The sequence below is a fragment of the Heterodontus francisci genome, unplaced genomic scaffold, assembly GCF_036365525.1.
Source record: "Heterodontus francisci isolate sHetFra1 unplaced genomic scaffold, sHetFra1.hap1 HAP1_SCAFFOLD_1188, whole genome shotgun sequence".
Taxonomy (NCBI): Eukaryota; Metazoa; Chordata; class Chondrichthyes; order Heterodontiformes; family Heterodontidae; genus Heterodontus; species Heterodontus francisci.
In genome coordinates, this window is record NW_027141644.1 from 17,907 (window position 1) to 34,843 (window position 16,937).

The 16,937-nt window shown below is 55.9% G+C and overlaps 1 protein-coding gene across 1 annotated transcript in view; it reads right to left on the minus strand.

Moving 5' to 3' along the window:
- The window catches only part of LOC137364263 (embryonal Fyn-associated substrate-like), a gene marked incomplete at its 3' end in the record, with an annotated part of 76,792 nt that overhangs the window by 16,340 nt on the left and 43,515 nt on the right, over positions 1-16,937 (minus strand). The window contains exons 4-5 of the mRNA XM_068027592.1: positions 7,659-7,802; positions 3,255-4,064 (exon numbers count right to left, since the gene is read on the minus strand). Coding sequence (XP_067883693.1) covers positions 3,255-4,064; positions 7,659-7,802 — 954 coding nt within the window. The remainder of the gene's footprint in view (positions 1-3,254; positions 4,065-7,658; positions 7,803-16,937) is intronic.

Consider the following 16,937-nt stretch of genomic DNA (forward strand, 5'->3'; position numbering starts at 1 on the left):
ACAACCCTGACAGGCCGGGACCTAATCCCAGAGACACAGAGAGACTGACACAACCCTAACAGGCCGGGACCTAATCCCAGAGACACAGAGAGAGTGACACAACCCTGACAGGCCGGGACCTAATCCCAGAGACACAGAGAGACTGACACAATCCTGACTGGCCGGGACCTAATCCCAGAGACACAGAGAGACTGACACAACCCTGACAGGCCGGGACCTAATCCCAGAGACACAGAGAGACTGACACAACCCTGACAGGCCGGGACCTAATCCCAGAGACACAGAGAGACTGACACAACCCTGACAGGCCGGGACTAAGCCCAGAGACACAGAGACTGACACAACCCAGACAGGCCGGGACCTAATCCCAGAGACACAGAGACTGACACAACCCTGACAGGCCGGGACCTAATCCCAGAGACACACAGAGACTGACACAACCCTGACAGGCCGGGACATAATCCCAGAGACACAGAGAGACTGACACAAACCTGACAGGCCGGGACCTAATCCCAGAGTTGAGAGAGACTGACTCAACCTTGACAGGCCGTGACCTAATCCCAGAGACACAGAGACTGACTCAACCCTGACAGGCCGGGACCTAATCCCTGAGACAGAGAGAGACTGACACAACCCTGACAGGCCGGGACCTAATCGCAGAGACAGAGAGACTGACACAACCCTGACAGGCCGGGACCTAATCCCAGAGACACAGAGAGACTGACACAACCCTGACAGGCCGGGACCTAATCCCAGAGACACAGAGAGACTGACACAACCCTGACAGGCCGGGACCTAATCCCAGAGACACAGAGAGACTGACACAACCCTGACAGGCCGGGACCTAATCCCAGAGACACAGAGACTGACACAACCCTGACAGGCCGGGACCTAATCCCAGAGACACAGAGACTGACACAACCCTGACAGGCCGGGACCTAATCCCAGAGACACAGAGAGACTGACACAACCATGACAGGCCGGGACCTAATCCCAGAGACACAGAGACTGACACAAACCTGACAGGCCGGGACCTAATCCCAGAGACACAGAGAGAGACTGACACAATCCTGACAGGCCGGGACCTAATCCCAGAGACACAGAGAGACTGACACAACCCTGACAGGCCGGGACCTAATCCCAGAGACACAGAGACTGACACAACCCTGACAGGCCGGGACCTAATCCCAGAGACAGAGAGAGACTGACACAACCCTGACAGTCCGGGACCTAATCCCAGAGACACAGAGACTGACACAACCCTGACAGTCCGGGACCTAATCCCAGAGACACAGAGAGACTGACACAACCCTGACAGGCCGGGACCTAATCCCAGAGACAGAGAGACTGACACAACCCTGACAGGCCGGGACCTAATCCCAGAGACACAGAGACTGACACAACCCTGACAGGCCGGGACCTAATCCCAGAGACACAGAGACTGACACAACCCTGACAGGCCAGGACCTAATCCCAGAGACACAGAGAGACTGACACAACCCTGACAGGCCGGGACCTAATCCCAGAGACACAGAGACTGACACAACCCTGACAGGCCGGGACCTAATCCCAGAGACACAGAGACTGACACAACCCTGACAGGCCGGGACCTAATCCCAGAGACACAGAGAGACTGACACAAACCTGACAGGCCGGGACCTAATCCCAGAGACACAGAGACTGACACAACCCTGACAGGCCGGGACCTAATCCCAGAGACACAGAGAGACTGACACAATCCTGACAGGCCGGGACCCAATCCCAGAGACACAGAGACTGACACAACCCTGACAGGCCGGGACCTAATCCCAGAGACAGAGAGAGACTGACACAACCCTGACAGTCCGGGACCTAATCCCAGAGACACAGAGACTGACACAACCCTGACAGGCCGGGACCTAATCCCAGAGACACAGAGAGACTGACACAAACCTGACAGGCCGGGACCTAATCCCAGAGACACAGAGAGACTGACACAACCCTGACAGGCCGGGACCTAATCCCAGAGACACAGAGAGACTGACACAACCCTGACAGGCCGGGAACTAATCCCAGAGACAGAGAGAGACTGACACAACCCTGACAGGCCGGGACCTAATCCCAGAGACACAGAGACTGACACAACCCTGACAGGCCGGGACCTAACCCCAGAGACACAGAGAGACGGACACAACCCTGACAGGCCGGGACCTAATCCCAGAGCCACACAGAGACTGACACAACCCTGACAGGCCGGGACCTAATCCCAGAGACAGAGAGAGACTGACACAACCCTGACATGCCGGGACCTAATCCAAGAGACACAGAGACTGACACAACCCTGACAGGCCGGGGACCTAATCCCAGAGACACAGAGACTGACACAACCCTGACAGGCCGGGACCTAATCCCAGAGACAGAGAGACTGACACAAACCTGACAGGCCGGGACCTAATCCCAGAGACACACAGAGACTGACACAACCCTGACAGGCCGGGACCTAATCCCAGAGACAGAGAGAGACTGACACAACCCTGACAGGCCGGGACCTAATCCCAGAGACACAGAGACTGACACAACCCTGACAGGCCGGGACCTAACCCCAGAGACACAGAGAGACGGACACAACCCTGACAGGCCGGGACCTAATCCCAGAGCCACACAGAGACTGCCACAACCCTGACAGGCTGGGACCTAATCCCAGAGACACACAGAGACTGACACAACCCTGACAGGCCGGGACCTAATCCCAGAGACAGAGAGAGACTGACACAACCCTGACAGGCCGGGACCTAATCCCAGAGACACAGAGACTGACACAACCCTGACATGCCGGGACCTAATCCAAGAGACACAGAGACTGACACAACCCTGACAGGCCGGGGACCTAATCCCAGAGACACAGAGACTGACACAACCCTGACAGGCCGGGACCTAATCCCAGAGACAGAGAGACTGACACAACCCTGACAGGCCGGGACCTAATCCCAGAGACAGAGAGACTGACACAACCCTGACAGGCCGGAACCTAATCCCAGAGACAGAGAGACTGACACAACCCTGACAGGCCGGAACCTAATCCCAGAGACACAGAGACTGACACAACCCTGACAAGGTGTGACCCAGCCGGTCCTATCTTTACATCCTGGCCTTGATTGGAGAGTTTGATATCACCACGCTCTGGCCACTTAACCTCTCCTGACCCTACCACCCCCTTTGAACTCTTGTTCTTTGACCGCTCCGGAACCTTCCACCTGCTCGAGCTCAGCACCCACCTGTAATCGGACATACTGTTGCTCTTCCACCATCCGCAGCCCTTCGTACACATTGGTGTCCTCGGCAGGCTTCTCATGGGCGTAGTCTGGAGTGGGCGGGAGAGGCCTGGCCTGGATGCTCGTTTTCCCACCAGATTCGGGCAGTGGAGGGAGGGGCCTGCGGAAGCCACATGGGGCCTCCCCAAGGAGGAGGCGAGGTGGGGCCTGAGCTGGGGGCAGGGCCGGAGCCTGCCTGGGGTTGAGGAGGAGGAGGGAGGCCGCGGCCTCCGTGTGAGCCCCGATCCGCTCCGTGATGGCCGCAAACTGGCTGAGGTCCTGGAGGCCGGACAGGCTCCCGCAGCCTGGCTCCTCCTGCTGCTCCCAGACCTCCAGCCTGTGGCCCAGCTCACCGAGCAGGCACAGGTCCTCCTCCAGGCACTGCAGGTGGGGCCCGAGGGCAGGCCCCTGGGGATCCCAGCCCCGGCAGCAGGCAAGGAACTCCCCCAGAGAGCAGCCCAAGTCACGGGAGGCGGAGCCCACCCCACTGCTTCCCACCTCGGCTAGGTGACGACCCCCCAGGCCCTGACTGACTGCATCCATCAGCCGGGAGCTGCCCCCCAGCACGGAAAGGCGCAGCACACCCAGCTGCTCGACCAGGGATGGCGTTGCCCTCCTCCGCACCGTCTCCCGCGGCCAATCGTAGTGCTCCACAGACGATGATGACTCCCAGGCCACCTCAGGATTCACTCTCCTCACCGACTCTCCTGGGATATCATACGTCTCGCCCCGTCTGCACTCCTCCTCCCCAAAAGAACGTGGTACGTTGTAAACCTGGACAGGAAACAGGGTTAGATACAGAGTAAAGCTCCCTCTACACTGTCCACATCAAACACTCCCAGGACAGGTACAGTACGGGGTTAGATACAGAGTAAAGCTCCCTCTACACTGTCCACATCAAACACTCCCAGGACAGGTACAGTACGGGGGTTAGATACAGAGTAAAGCTCCCTCTACACTGTCCCCCATCAAACACTCCCAGGACAGGTACAGTACGGGGGTTAGATACAGAGTAAAGCTCCCTCTACACTGTCCCCATCAAACACTCCCCAGGACAGGTACAGTACGGGGTTAGATACAGAGTAAAGCTCCCTCTACACTGTCCCCATCAAACACCCCCAGGACAGGTACAGTACGGGGTTAGATACAGAGTAAAGCTCCCTCTACACTGTCCCCCATCAAACACTCCCAGGACAGGTACAGTACGGGGGTTAGATACAGAGTAAAGCTCCCTCTACACTGTCCCCATCAAACACTCCCCAGGACAGGTACAGTACGGGGTTAGATACAGAGTAAAGCTCCCTCTACACTGTCCCCATCAAACACCCCCAGGACAGGTACAGTACGGGGGTTAGATACAGAGTAAAGCTCCCTCTACACTGTCCACATCAAACACTCCCAGGACAGGTACAGTACGGGGGTTAGATACAGAGTAAAGCTCCCTCTACACTGTCCCCATCAAACACTCCCAGGACAGGTACAGTACGGGGTTAGATACAGAGTAAAGCTCCCTCGACACTGTCCACATCAAACACTCCCAGGACAGGTACAGTACGGGGGTTAGATACAGAGTAAAGCTCCCTCTACACTGTCCCCATCAAACACTCCCAGGACAGGTACAGTACGGGGTTAGATACAGAGTAAAGCTCCCTCTACACTGTCCCCATCAAACACTCCCAGGACAGGTACAGTACGGGGTTAGATACAGAGTAAAGCTCCCTCTACACTGTCCCCATCAAACACTCCCAGGACAGGTACAGTACGGGGTTAGATACAGAGTAAAGCTCCCTCTACACTGTCCCCATCAAACACTCCCAGGACAGGTACAGTACGGGGGTTAGATACAGAGTAAAGCTCCCTCTACACTGTCCCCCATCAAACACTCCCAGGACAGGTACAGTACGGGGGTTAGATACAGAGTAAAGCTCCCTCTACACTGTCCCCCATCAAACACTCCCAGGACAGGTACAGTACGGGGGTTAGATACAGAGTAAAGCTCCCTCTACACTGTCCCCCATCAAACACTCCCAGGACAGGTACAGTACGGGGGTTAGATACAGAGTAAAGCTCCCTCTACACTGTCCCCATCAAACACTCCCAGGACAGGTACAGTACGGGGGTTAGATACAGAGTAAAGCTCCCTCTACACTGTCCCCCATCAAACACTCCCAGGACAGGTACAGTACGGGGGTTAGATACAGAGTAAAGCTCCCTCTACACTGTCCCCCATCAAACACTCCCAGGACAGGTACAGTACGGGGGTTAGATACAGAGTAAAGCTCCCTCTACACTGTCCCCATCAAACACTCCCAGGACAGGTACAGTACGGGGTTAGATACAGAGTAAAGCTCCCTCGACACTGTCCACATCAAACACTCCCAGGACAGGTACAGTACGGGGGTTAGATACAGAGTAAAGCTCCCTCTACACTGTCCCCATCAAACACTCCCAGGACAGGTACAGTACGGGGTTAGATACAGAGTAAAGCTCCCTCTACACTGTCCCCATCAAACACTCCCAGGACAGGTACAGTACGGGGTTAGATACAGAGTAAAGCTCCCTCTACACTGTCCCCATCAAACACTCCCAGGACAGGTACAGTACGGGGTTAGATACAGAGTAAAGCTCCCTCTACACTGTCCCCATCAAACACTCCCAGGACAGGTACAGTACGGGGGTTAGATACAGAGTAAAGCTCCCTCTACACTGTCCCCCATCAAACACTCCCAGGACAGGTACAGTACGGGGGTTAGATACAGAGTAAAGCTCCCTCGACACTGTCCCCATCAAACACTCCCAGGACAGGTACAGTACGGGGGTTAGATACAGAGTAAAGCTCCCTCTACACTGTCCCCATCAAACACTCCCAGGACAGGTACAGTACGGGGGTTAGATACAGAGTAAAGCTCCCTCTACACTGTCCCCATCAAACACTCCCAGGACAGGTACAGTACGGGGGTTAGATACAGAGTAAAGCTCCCTCTACACTGTCCCCATCAAACACTCCCAGGACAGGTACCCAAGGAGGCAACCATTTGACCCATTGACCCCTCTGATTGGAAACCCAGGACAGCACCATTAGGCTGAAGGCACTGGATACTGCAAAGGCTATGGGCCCTGACAATATTCCGGCAATAGTACTGAAGACCTGTGCTCCAGAACTTGCCGCTCCCCTAGCCAAGCTGTTCCAGTACAGCTACAACACTGGCATCTACCCGGCAATGGGGAAAATTGTCCAGGTACGTTCTGTACACAAAAAGCAGGACAAGTTCAACCCGGCCAATTACCGCCCCATCAGCCTACTCTCAATCATCAGTAAAGTGATGGAAGGTGTCATCGACAGTGCCATCAAGCAGCACTTGCTTAGCAATAACCTGCTCAGTGACACTCAGTTTGGGTTCCACCAGGGCCACTCAGTTCCTGACCTCATTACAGCCTTGGTTCAAACATGGACAAACGATCTGAACTCAAGAGGTGAGGTGAGAGTGACTGCCCTTGACATCAAGGCAGCATTTGACCGAGTATGGCATCAAGGAGCCCGAGCAAAACTGGAGTTAATGGGAATCAGGGGGAAAACCCTCCACTGGCTGGAGTCATACCGAGCGGAAAGGAAGATGGTTGTGGTTGTTGGAGGTCAATCATCTGAGCTCCAGGACATCACTGCAGGAGTTCCTCAGGGTAGTGTCCTAGGCCCAAACATCTTCAGCTGCTTCATCAATGACCTTCCTTCAATCATAAGGTCAGAAGTGGGGATGTTCGCTGATGATTGTACAATGTTCAGCACCATTCGTGACTCCTCAGATACTGAAGCAGTCCGTGTAGAAAAGCAGCAAGACCTGGACAATATCCAGGCTTGGGCTGATAAGTGGCAAGTAACATTCACACCACACAAGTGCCAGGCAATGACCATCTCCAACAAGAGAGAATCTAACCATCTCCCCTTGACATTCAATGGCATTACCATCGCTGAATCCCCCACTATCAACATCCTAGGGGTTACCATTGACCAGAAACTGAACTGGAGTAGCCATATAAATACTGTGGCTACAACAGCAGGTCAGAATCTAGGAATCCTGCGGTGAGTAACTCACCTCCTGACTCCCCAAAGCCTGTCCGCCATCTACAAGGCACAAGTCAGGAGTGTGATGGAATACTCTCCACTTGCCTGGATGGGTGCAGCTCCAACAACACTCAAGAAGCTCGACACCATCCAGGACAAAGCAGCCCACTTGATTGGCACCCCATCCACAAACATTCACTCCCTCCACCACCCACACACATTGGCAGCAGTGTGTACCATCTACAAGATGCACTGCAGCAATGCACCAAGGCTCCTTAGACAACATCTTCCAAACCTACGACCTTTACCTGCTCAGATCTGCTTTTGGATATCAGATCCCCACATGTTGGCACTTTATAAATGTCCAAGTTAGGAACTGTGTAAACATTGTCCTCTGCAGTCAGTTGCATAACCAACCCGGAATCTATCTCCCAATCAGTAATGTTAGCAACCTGTGCAAAAAACAACAGAGATAAATCTGTGAATCAGCACGGGGTTAGATACAGAGTAAAGCTCCGTCTACACTGTCCCCCATCAAACATTCCCAGGACAGGTACAGTACGGGGTTAGATACAGAGTAAAGCTCCCTCTACACTGTCCACATCAAACACTCCCAGGCCAGGTACAGTACGGGGTTAGATACAGAGTAAAGCTCCCTCTACACTGTCCACATCAAACATTCCCAGGACAGGTACAGTACGGGGGGTTAGATACAGAGTAAAGCTCCCTCTGCACTGTCCCCATCAAACACTCCCCAGGACAGGTACAGTACGGGGTTAGATACAGAGTAAAGCTCCCTCTACACTGTCCCCCATCAAACACTCCCAGGACAGGTACAGTACGGGGTTAGATACAGAGTAAAGCTCCCTCTACACTGTCCCCCATCAAACACTCCCAGGACAGGTACAGTACGGGGTTAGATACAGAGTAAAGCTCCCTCTACACTGTCCCCATCAAACACTCCCAGGACAGGTACAGTACGGGGGTTAGATACAGAGTAAAGCTCCCTCTACACTGTCCACATCAAACACTCCCAGGACAGGTACAGTACGGGGGTTCGATACAGAGTAAAGCTCCCTCTACACTGTCCCCCATCAAACACTCCCAGGACAGGTAGAGTACGGGGGTTAGATACAGAGTAAAGCTCCCTCTACACTGTCCCCATCAAACACTCCCAGGACAGGTACAGTACGGGGTTAGATACAGAGTAAAGCTCCCTCTACACTGTCCCCCATCAAACACTCCCAGGACAGGTACAGTACGGGGGTTAGATACAGAGTAAAGCTCCCTCTACACTGTCCCCCTTCAAACACTCCCAGGACAGGTACAGCACTGGGATTGGCTGCCCACTGATTTGGGAGCCTGAGTGCATCAACGAGGTGCAGCTGACAGTGCCGGTGGCAGTTGGAGGTTGCAGAGGTGGAGAGAGGAGCTACACTGAGCAAGGGAGAGCTTCTACAAACAAGCAGAGGAAAACTCCAACAACAATCACCTTTAAAAGAGAAGAAAGTGACATTCTTTTTTTGTTGGAAACAAGGCTTTGTCTGGAGGTGGGTGCTGAACACCAGTAATTTACTTTGGACTGTTGGGGGAGGAACAAGTGGCTGGAACAACAAGGGGTGGGGCTGCCAATTCAACAGGAGTCTGTGCTGCTGCAAAAGCACACAGGAAAGCTCCCTCCCCACCCCAATTGCCAAGCCTGGGTCAGCTGAAGCTGCCCAGCTAAACAAACGGAAGGGGATAGATAGTGCCTGGGCAGCTTCAGCTGACCCAGGTGAAGACGACTCCCCCAACCAGAAGACCGGAAGACCAACTTCAAAGACTGTTTGTTTTAAGTGTACTGTGAGCACCACCTCCAGAAAGCAAGTCATCCCTTCCAGCCTGCCTTTGCCTCTCCTCTATTACCTCAGCCTCTCCACTAACCTGTTGTTTGTTTGTTTGTCTTTTCAAATTTTTCTGTGAATCTGTTATTTAGTGTGCAAGTCCACAATTTGGGGTGGGTTTAGCTCTTGGACCCATGGCAAGCCCTTCATCACCGGTGGCGGGGCCCTCTACTACCTACGCAGCTGCAGCTTCTGTGGCTGCCCACGTGGCCCCGTCACCCTTTAAATTATTGACATGCAGCCATGGGGTGAAGAGCTATCCCCACCCCAACATGTCTATTGAGGCCTGCGTTAAGGCAATGGCCGTGGTTGTCGGCCCCTCGGCCATTGTTGCGGCCTCAAAGATGTATGGGAAGGCTGTGTTCTTTTTGAAGACCGAGCGGGCGGTGTCCCTGGCCCTGAGTAAAGGGCTCACTGTGGGGGGGACCTTCCTGCCAGTGGACCCTCTGGGGGCCACTGCGCATCGGATAATGTTGTCCAACGTCCCACCCTTCATTCCCAGTGAGCTCCTCCTCCCCCACCTGCACCATCTGGGGGAGGTGAGGTCGGGGATCACCCCAGTCCGGCTTGGTCTTCGGGAGCACAGCCTCCAACATGTCTACTCCTTCCGCCGCCAGTTATTTATGCAGCTGGCGCGGGAGGAGGACACGGAGGGCCAATTTAATGTGGAGTTCCAGGGGACGGCCTACCGCGTCTTTTGGACCTCGGACGGGGCGCGGTGCCACGTCTGCAAGGGGGTGGGGCATGTTCGGAAGAACTGCCCCAACCTCCCGGCCGCCAGCTCCACCTCGGCGGCCCAGAGTGGTTCCACAGCACCTCCTCCCACTCCCCCCGCACATCCAACAGACACCGCTCAGTCGGTTCCGGAGGCTGTGGTTTTCACAGCCTCTGGCGGGGAGGGGAGCGTCCGTCCGAGCGGAAGGAAGACGCGGGGAAAAAAGAAACATCGTGAGGCGCGTCCCCTGGACACTTTGACTCAACCCGAGCCTGAGCTCAGCCCAAAGCCCATTCCCATGGAATCCACCTGTCCCAGGGCTGGGCTCAGGCCCAGGGTGACGAAAAAAGGAAAAAAGGGTGCGGAGGCGGAGGCCTCTGATGACATGGAGGTCTCTGAGTCTCCGCGCCCAAGTGCGAAAAAGAGGAGAAGGCACCCCTCCACAGAAATAACACAGGGCCCTGAGGTGCAGGGCCCATCTGTTGGAGGGGAGCTGCCTCCTGTTTCTGGTCCTCAGGTGCCCCCTACCGCCACCATCAAGGCTGCAAAGTCCGGGCAGGTGCTCCCTATTCCTCAGGATGGAGGGGAGGGGATGGCCCCGGTACGTGAGGCCCCTCCTGAAGGAGTAAGTGGGGCCCTGCTTGTGGTGGGGGAGCCTGGGGAAACCGCCCATTCCGCCACTGCTACTGGGTCGGGTGTCCTGAATGAAGGGGAGGGCGAGGCCCCAGAGGGCCGGGCCTCCCAGCCGGAGTCCACCACCAACCAGGAGACGCCCGACCCAGTTATAACTGAGAATGCTGCCCCACCTGCTGGGCCTGTGGGTGCTGGCGGAGCGGGAGATAGCCTCCTCCCTCCGCCTCCAGTCTCGGCTCCGGCTGGTTTCCCGGAGTCCGGAACTTCTGTCTCCCCTGGACCAGTCATTGGCCTGGGGATGGAGGTGGAGGGGGGTCCTGAACCGCTGGTGCCTACAGGCTCCAGTTTCACAATAGAACCCAGAGAGGACTCCTCCGCCATCGATCCTGGGGGTGGGATCGTGACGGAGGCGGGACCAGCTGGCGCGGCCGGGACGTCCGCCCCACAGTGTGTGGTGGATGTGTCGGCCGCTGGCGGTGACGACCCGGAGGAGGATGGGGATTCGGTGCGGGGCACGGAGGATGATCTTGATTCCATCGCCAGTGAGGTGGTGGAGTCCCTCGTGCCTCCCACCGAATCTCCTCTCATCCCCACGGCGGAACTCCGGGATTTCCTCGCGGCTTGCAGAGGTTGCCGCAATAAAGTTCAGCTGGCCCTCGACCGTTGGTCGAATCTGGCGCTGATCATCCAGTCCGTCCGTGCCGCCCTTAAGATAGCGGGCAAGCGCGCGGACGTGAAACTGGTTGAGAGGCGCCGTTTTAATGTGTTCCTCAATGGGTTGCTGGGGGAGTGGAGGGCCAGGTGCACTTCCACTCCCTCCTCACAGTGAGCTGTTGGTGACGGGTTTTACGTACCTTTGACATGAAGATAACCATAGCCAGCCTCAACATCAACGGCAGCAGAGGGGCTCACCGCAGATTTCACAATCTCTCAGTCCTTAGGGAAGGGAGATACGCGGTGAGCTTTCTGCAGGAAACCCACACCGTTCCGGGAGACGAAGCCACCTGGCTCCTGGAGTGGCAGGGTGGGGTCTACATGAGTCACCTCACCCCTATTTCTAGTGGGGTGGCTATCTTGTTGGCCCCGACTTTTCAGCCGGAGATCTTGGGGGTCAAGGAGCTAGTGCCGGGCCGCTTGCTCCACCTCGCCGTTCGCCTGGGTAGCGTGCCGCTCCACTTTGTGAACGTGTACGCGCCCAGGCCCGGCGCTTTGCAAGCGCGCTTCTTTGAAGAAGTGTCCGCTCTCTTGAGCTCCATCGATAGCGGCGAGTGCATGATCCTCGGGGGGGATTTTAACTGCACCCTCGAGGTGGGGGATCGCTCCGGTCCCCAGCGCGGCCAAGCGTCGGTGGAGAAGTTGAGGGGACTGATCAGCTCCCTTAACTTGGTGGACGTCTGGCGGAATCTCCATCCCGACTCCAGCGCCTTCACGTGGAGGTCTGGAGGAGGGGGGTCGCGAATCGACCGCCTCTACATTTCGCAGGCGTACGTCTCCCGCGTCTCGGCGGCCTCCATGCGGCTGGTGCCGTGCTCGGACCACCGCCTGGTGTGGGCGGAGTTCACTCCGCTCCGCACGCGGGCGGGGTCCGCGTACTGGCACTTTAACAACCGGCTGCTGGAGGACGTGCGATTTCGGGACTCGTTCTGTCGATTCTGGGCCGACTGGAGAAGGAAGCAGGTGGGCTTCCCCTCCTTGAGGCTATGGTGGGATGTGGGCAAGACTCACATCCGCGTCTTCTGTCAGGAGTACGCGAAGGGGTCGACCAAGAGGCGGGAAGCCGAGGTCGGGCGCCTTGAGAGGGAGGTGCTCGACTTGGAATCCCGCCTCGGTCATGCCGTCGCGGACCCGGCCCTGTGGCAGGCGTACATAGAGAAGAAGGGCGCGCTGAGGAACCTGCAGCTCATAGGGTCCCGAGGCGCGTACGTGAGGTCGCGGATCCAGATCCTGGAAGATTTGGACCGCGCCTCACCCTTCTTCTACTCGCTGGAAAAATGGCGGGGGGTCCGTAAGCAGCTCGTCGAGCTGCTGGCCGACGACGGATCCTCCATCACGGATCCGGAGGGAATGGGCCTCCTGGTCCGTACTTATTACAGTGCGTTGTTCTCTCCGGATCCGTCCAGCGAGGATGCGCGCAGAGTTTTGTGGGAGGACCTGCCGCAGGTCAGCCCGGAGGGCGCCGAAGGATTGGAGGCTCCGCTCACGTTGGCGGAGCTGACTGGCGCCCTCCACCAGCTCTCGAGGGGCAAATCCCCAGGGCTGGATGGGTTGACCGTGGAGTTCCTCAGGGCGTTCTGGGACGTCCTGGGGGACGATTACGCGCGGGTCCTGGGGGAAAGCCTGGCGACCGGGGAGATGCCCCTCTCGTGGCGCAGGGCGGTCATCGTCCTGCTGCCGAAGAGGGGCGATCTCCGCCTGCTTAAAAACTGGCGTCCGGTCTCCCTCCTCAGCACGGATTATAAGATCTTTGCCCGGGCTATGTCTACCCGCCTGGGCTCCGTGCTGGCCCACATGATCCACCCCGACCAGTCCTACACGGTCCCGGGCCGGTCCATCCAGGACAACATCCACCTGGTCCGGGACCTGATCCATCTTTCCCAGAGGACTGGTCAGTCGGTCGCCTTTCTCTCCCTCGATCAGGAGAAGGCGTTCGACAGGGTGGATCACGATTACCTTTTCGGGACTCTGCGCGCTTTCGGACTCGGGCCGCATTTCGTGGCCCGGGTCCGACTTTTATACGCCGCCGCAGAGTGTCTAGTCAAAGTTAACGGGTCCTTGACGGCGCCCCTTCGATTTGGGAGAGGAGTGCGTCAGGGGTGCCCCATGTCCGGCCAATTGTATACCATCTGCGTGGAGCCCTTCCTGTGCCTGCTTCGCAGGAGGTTGACGGGATTGGCTCTGCGCGAGCCGGCCATGCGGGTCGTCCTCTCGGCTTACGCCGACGACGTGCTCCTCGCAATCACAGATCCCGTTGACTTGCGGAGGATGCGCGACTGCCAGCAGACCTTTTCTGCCGCGTCCTCCGCGAGGATCAATTGGGAGAAATGTTCCGGACTCCTGGTTGGTCAGTGGCGGGTGGACTCCCTGCCGGAGGAGATGACACCTTTTGCGTGGAGCACCACGCACCTCCTCTATCTGGGAGTCCACCTTAGCCCCGCTGAGGAAGCCTGGCCGGCAAACTGGCAGGAGTTGGAGGCGAAAGTCACCGCTCGGCTGGGGCGCTGGACAGGACTGCTCCGAGTGCTTTCCTACAGGGGCCGAGCGTTGGTCATAAACCAACTGGTGGCCTCCATGCTGTGGTACCGGTTGGTCACTTTGGCCCCGCCCCCTGTATTTGCCACCAAGATCCAGAAGAAACTCGTCGATTTCTTCTGGGGCAAGAGGAAACACTGGGTCTCTGCCGCGGTCCTGAGTCTCCCGATCGAGGAGGGCGGTCAGTCGCTGGTGTGCGTCCGCACCCAGGCTGCGACTCTCCGCCTTCGGACCCTGCAGAGATACCTGTACGTCGAGCGTCCTCCCAGATGGTGTGCGCTGGCGACGTATTTTTTCCGCCAGTGTCACTGCCTTCAAGACGACACGCAGCTCCCGGTGGAGTCCGTTAGCCGCGCCTCTCTGAGGGAGTTGCCTGTCTTTTACCGGGATCTTTTCCGAGTCTGGAACATGGTCGCCTCCAGTCAGGGCGCTCCCCCGCCGGCGGAGGAGAGCACCTCGGCTGTCCGGGCGGCCGACTCCGGGGACGGTCCGGCTGGCGGAGGAGTAGCCGAAACCCCCAGGACGCCCCTCACTGCGGGTGGCGAGGGGGCTCGGGAGTGCGGAGCGATCCCGGCCGAGCTGACCCCCGCTGGGCCGGAACTGCTCATCGGACCCAGGCCCCGAAACCGTAACGGTGTAGGTTGCAAAAGATGAATAATTTGGAATAACTGGCACAAAGGTGCATGAATACCTGAGTAGCACAGAAAAAAGCAAAAGTGAAGAAAAATAATTTGAAAATTGCTAAAGCTTATTTTTATGTTAATGTCCCTTTCATGCCCGCCATTACACTTACTGCTTTCTAGGAACTCTGGGCAACCATTTCAGATGAGCAGAATTAACATACAGTGTGCTGAACACAGATTGGCAAGAAATGTGGTATGAAATATACCACCAAGAGAATATTTAAATGGCACTGCAGTCTGTGAGGTGTCATATCCACTGAAAAATTTACTAGTATGAAAAGTGAGTGGAGATCCAACAGTGTGGGACTCTCATCCATTTCTTTCATAGTTAGTTGCCAGCTTTATGTCACAAAAATTGGGGGTGGGACAGGGAGCAGGTATAAAGGTCACGTTGTGGAGAAGAAAAAAAAAACAGGTTAAAAAAAAAAAAAAAAACGGGGGTTAGATACAGAGTAAAGATCCCTCTACACTGTCCCCCATCAAACACCCCCAGGACAGGTACAGTACGGGGTTAGATACAGACTAAATCTCCTTCTACACTGTCCCTCATCAAACACTCCCAGGACAGGTACAGTACGGGGGTTAGATACAGAGTAAGGCTCCCTCTACACTGTCCACATCAAACACTCCCAGGACAGGTACAGTACGGGGGTTAGATACAGAGTAAAGCTCCCTCTACACTGTCCACATCAAACACTCCCAGGACAGGTACAGTACGGGGTTAGATACAGAGTAAAGCTCCCTCTACACTGTCCACATCAAACACCCCCAGGACAGGTACAGTACGGGGGTTAGATACAGAGTAAAGCTCCCTCTACACTGTCCACATCAAACACCCCCAGGACAGGTACAGTACGGGGGTTAGATACAGAGTAAAGCTCCCTCTACACTGTCCCCATCAAACACTCCCAGGACAGGTACAGTACGGGGTTAGATACAGAGTAAAGCTCCCTCTACACTGTCCCCCATCAAACACCCCCAGGACAGGTACAGTACGGGGGTTAGATACAGAGTAAAGCTCCCTCTACACTGTCCCCATCAAACACTCCCAGGACAGGTACAGTACGGGGTTAGATACAGAGTAAAGCTCCCTCTACACTGTCCACATCAAACACTCCCCAGGACAGGTACAGTACGGGGGTTAGATACAGAGTAAAGCTCCCTCTACACTGTCCCCCATCAAACACCCCCAGGACAGGTACAGTACGGGGGTTAGATACAGAGTAAAGCTCCCTCTACACTGTCCCCATCAAACACTCCCAGGACAGGTACAGTACGGGGTTAGATACAGAGTAAAGCTCCCTCTACACTGTCCCCATCAAACACTCCCCAGGACAGGTACAGTACGGGGGTTAGATACAGAGTAAAGCTCCCTCTACACTGTCCCCCATCAAACACCCCCAGGACAGGTACAGTACGGGGGTTAGATACAGAGTAAAGCTCCCTCTACACTGTCCCCATCAAACACTCCCAGGACAGGTACAGTACGGGGTTAGATACAGAGTAAAGCTCCCTCTACACTGTCCCCATCAAACACTCCCCAGGACAGGTACAGTACGGGGGTTAGATACAGAGTAAAGCTCCCTCTACACTGTCCCCATCAAACACTCCCAGGACAGGTACAGTACGGGGTTAGATACAGAGTAAAGCTCCCTCTACACTGTCCCCCATCAAACACTCCCAGGACAGGTACAGTACGGGGGTTAGATACAGAGTAAAGCTCCCTCTACACTGTCCACATCAAACACTCCCAGGACAGGTACAGTACGGGGGTTAGATACAGAGTAAAGCTCCCTCTACACTGTCCCCATCAAACACTCCCAGGACAGGTACAGTACGGGGTTAGATACAGAGTAAAGCTCCCTCTACACTGTCCCCATCAAACACTCCCAGGACAGGTACAGTACGGGGTTAGATACAGAGTAAAGCTCCCTCTACACTGTCCCCCATCAAACACTCCCAGGACAGGTACAGTACGGGGGTTAGATACAGAGTAAAGCTCCCTCTACACTGTCCACATCAAACACTCCCAGGACAGGTACAGTACGGGGGTTAGATACAGAGTAAAGCTCCCTCTACACTGTCCCCATCAAACACTCCCAGGACAGGTACAGTACGGGGGTTAGATACAGAGTAAAGCTCCCTCTACACTGTCCACATCAAACACTCCCAGGACAGGTACAGTACGGGGGTTAGATACAGAGTAAAGCTCCCTCTACACTGTCCCCCATCAAACACTCCCAGGACAGGTACAGTACGGGGATTAGATACAGAGTAAAGCTCCCTCTACACTGTCCCCATCAAACACTCCCAGGACAGGTACAGTACGGGGATTGGCTGGTCAATTTGGAGCACTTCCTGCCAGCAATCAGGGGGAGCAGCTGCACCTGTGTTGCAGCAACTGGGGAGAGGAGAGTGGAATAA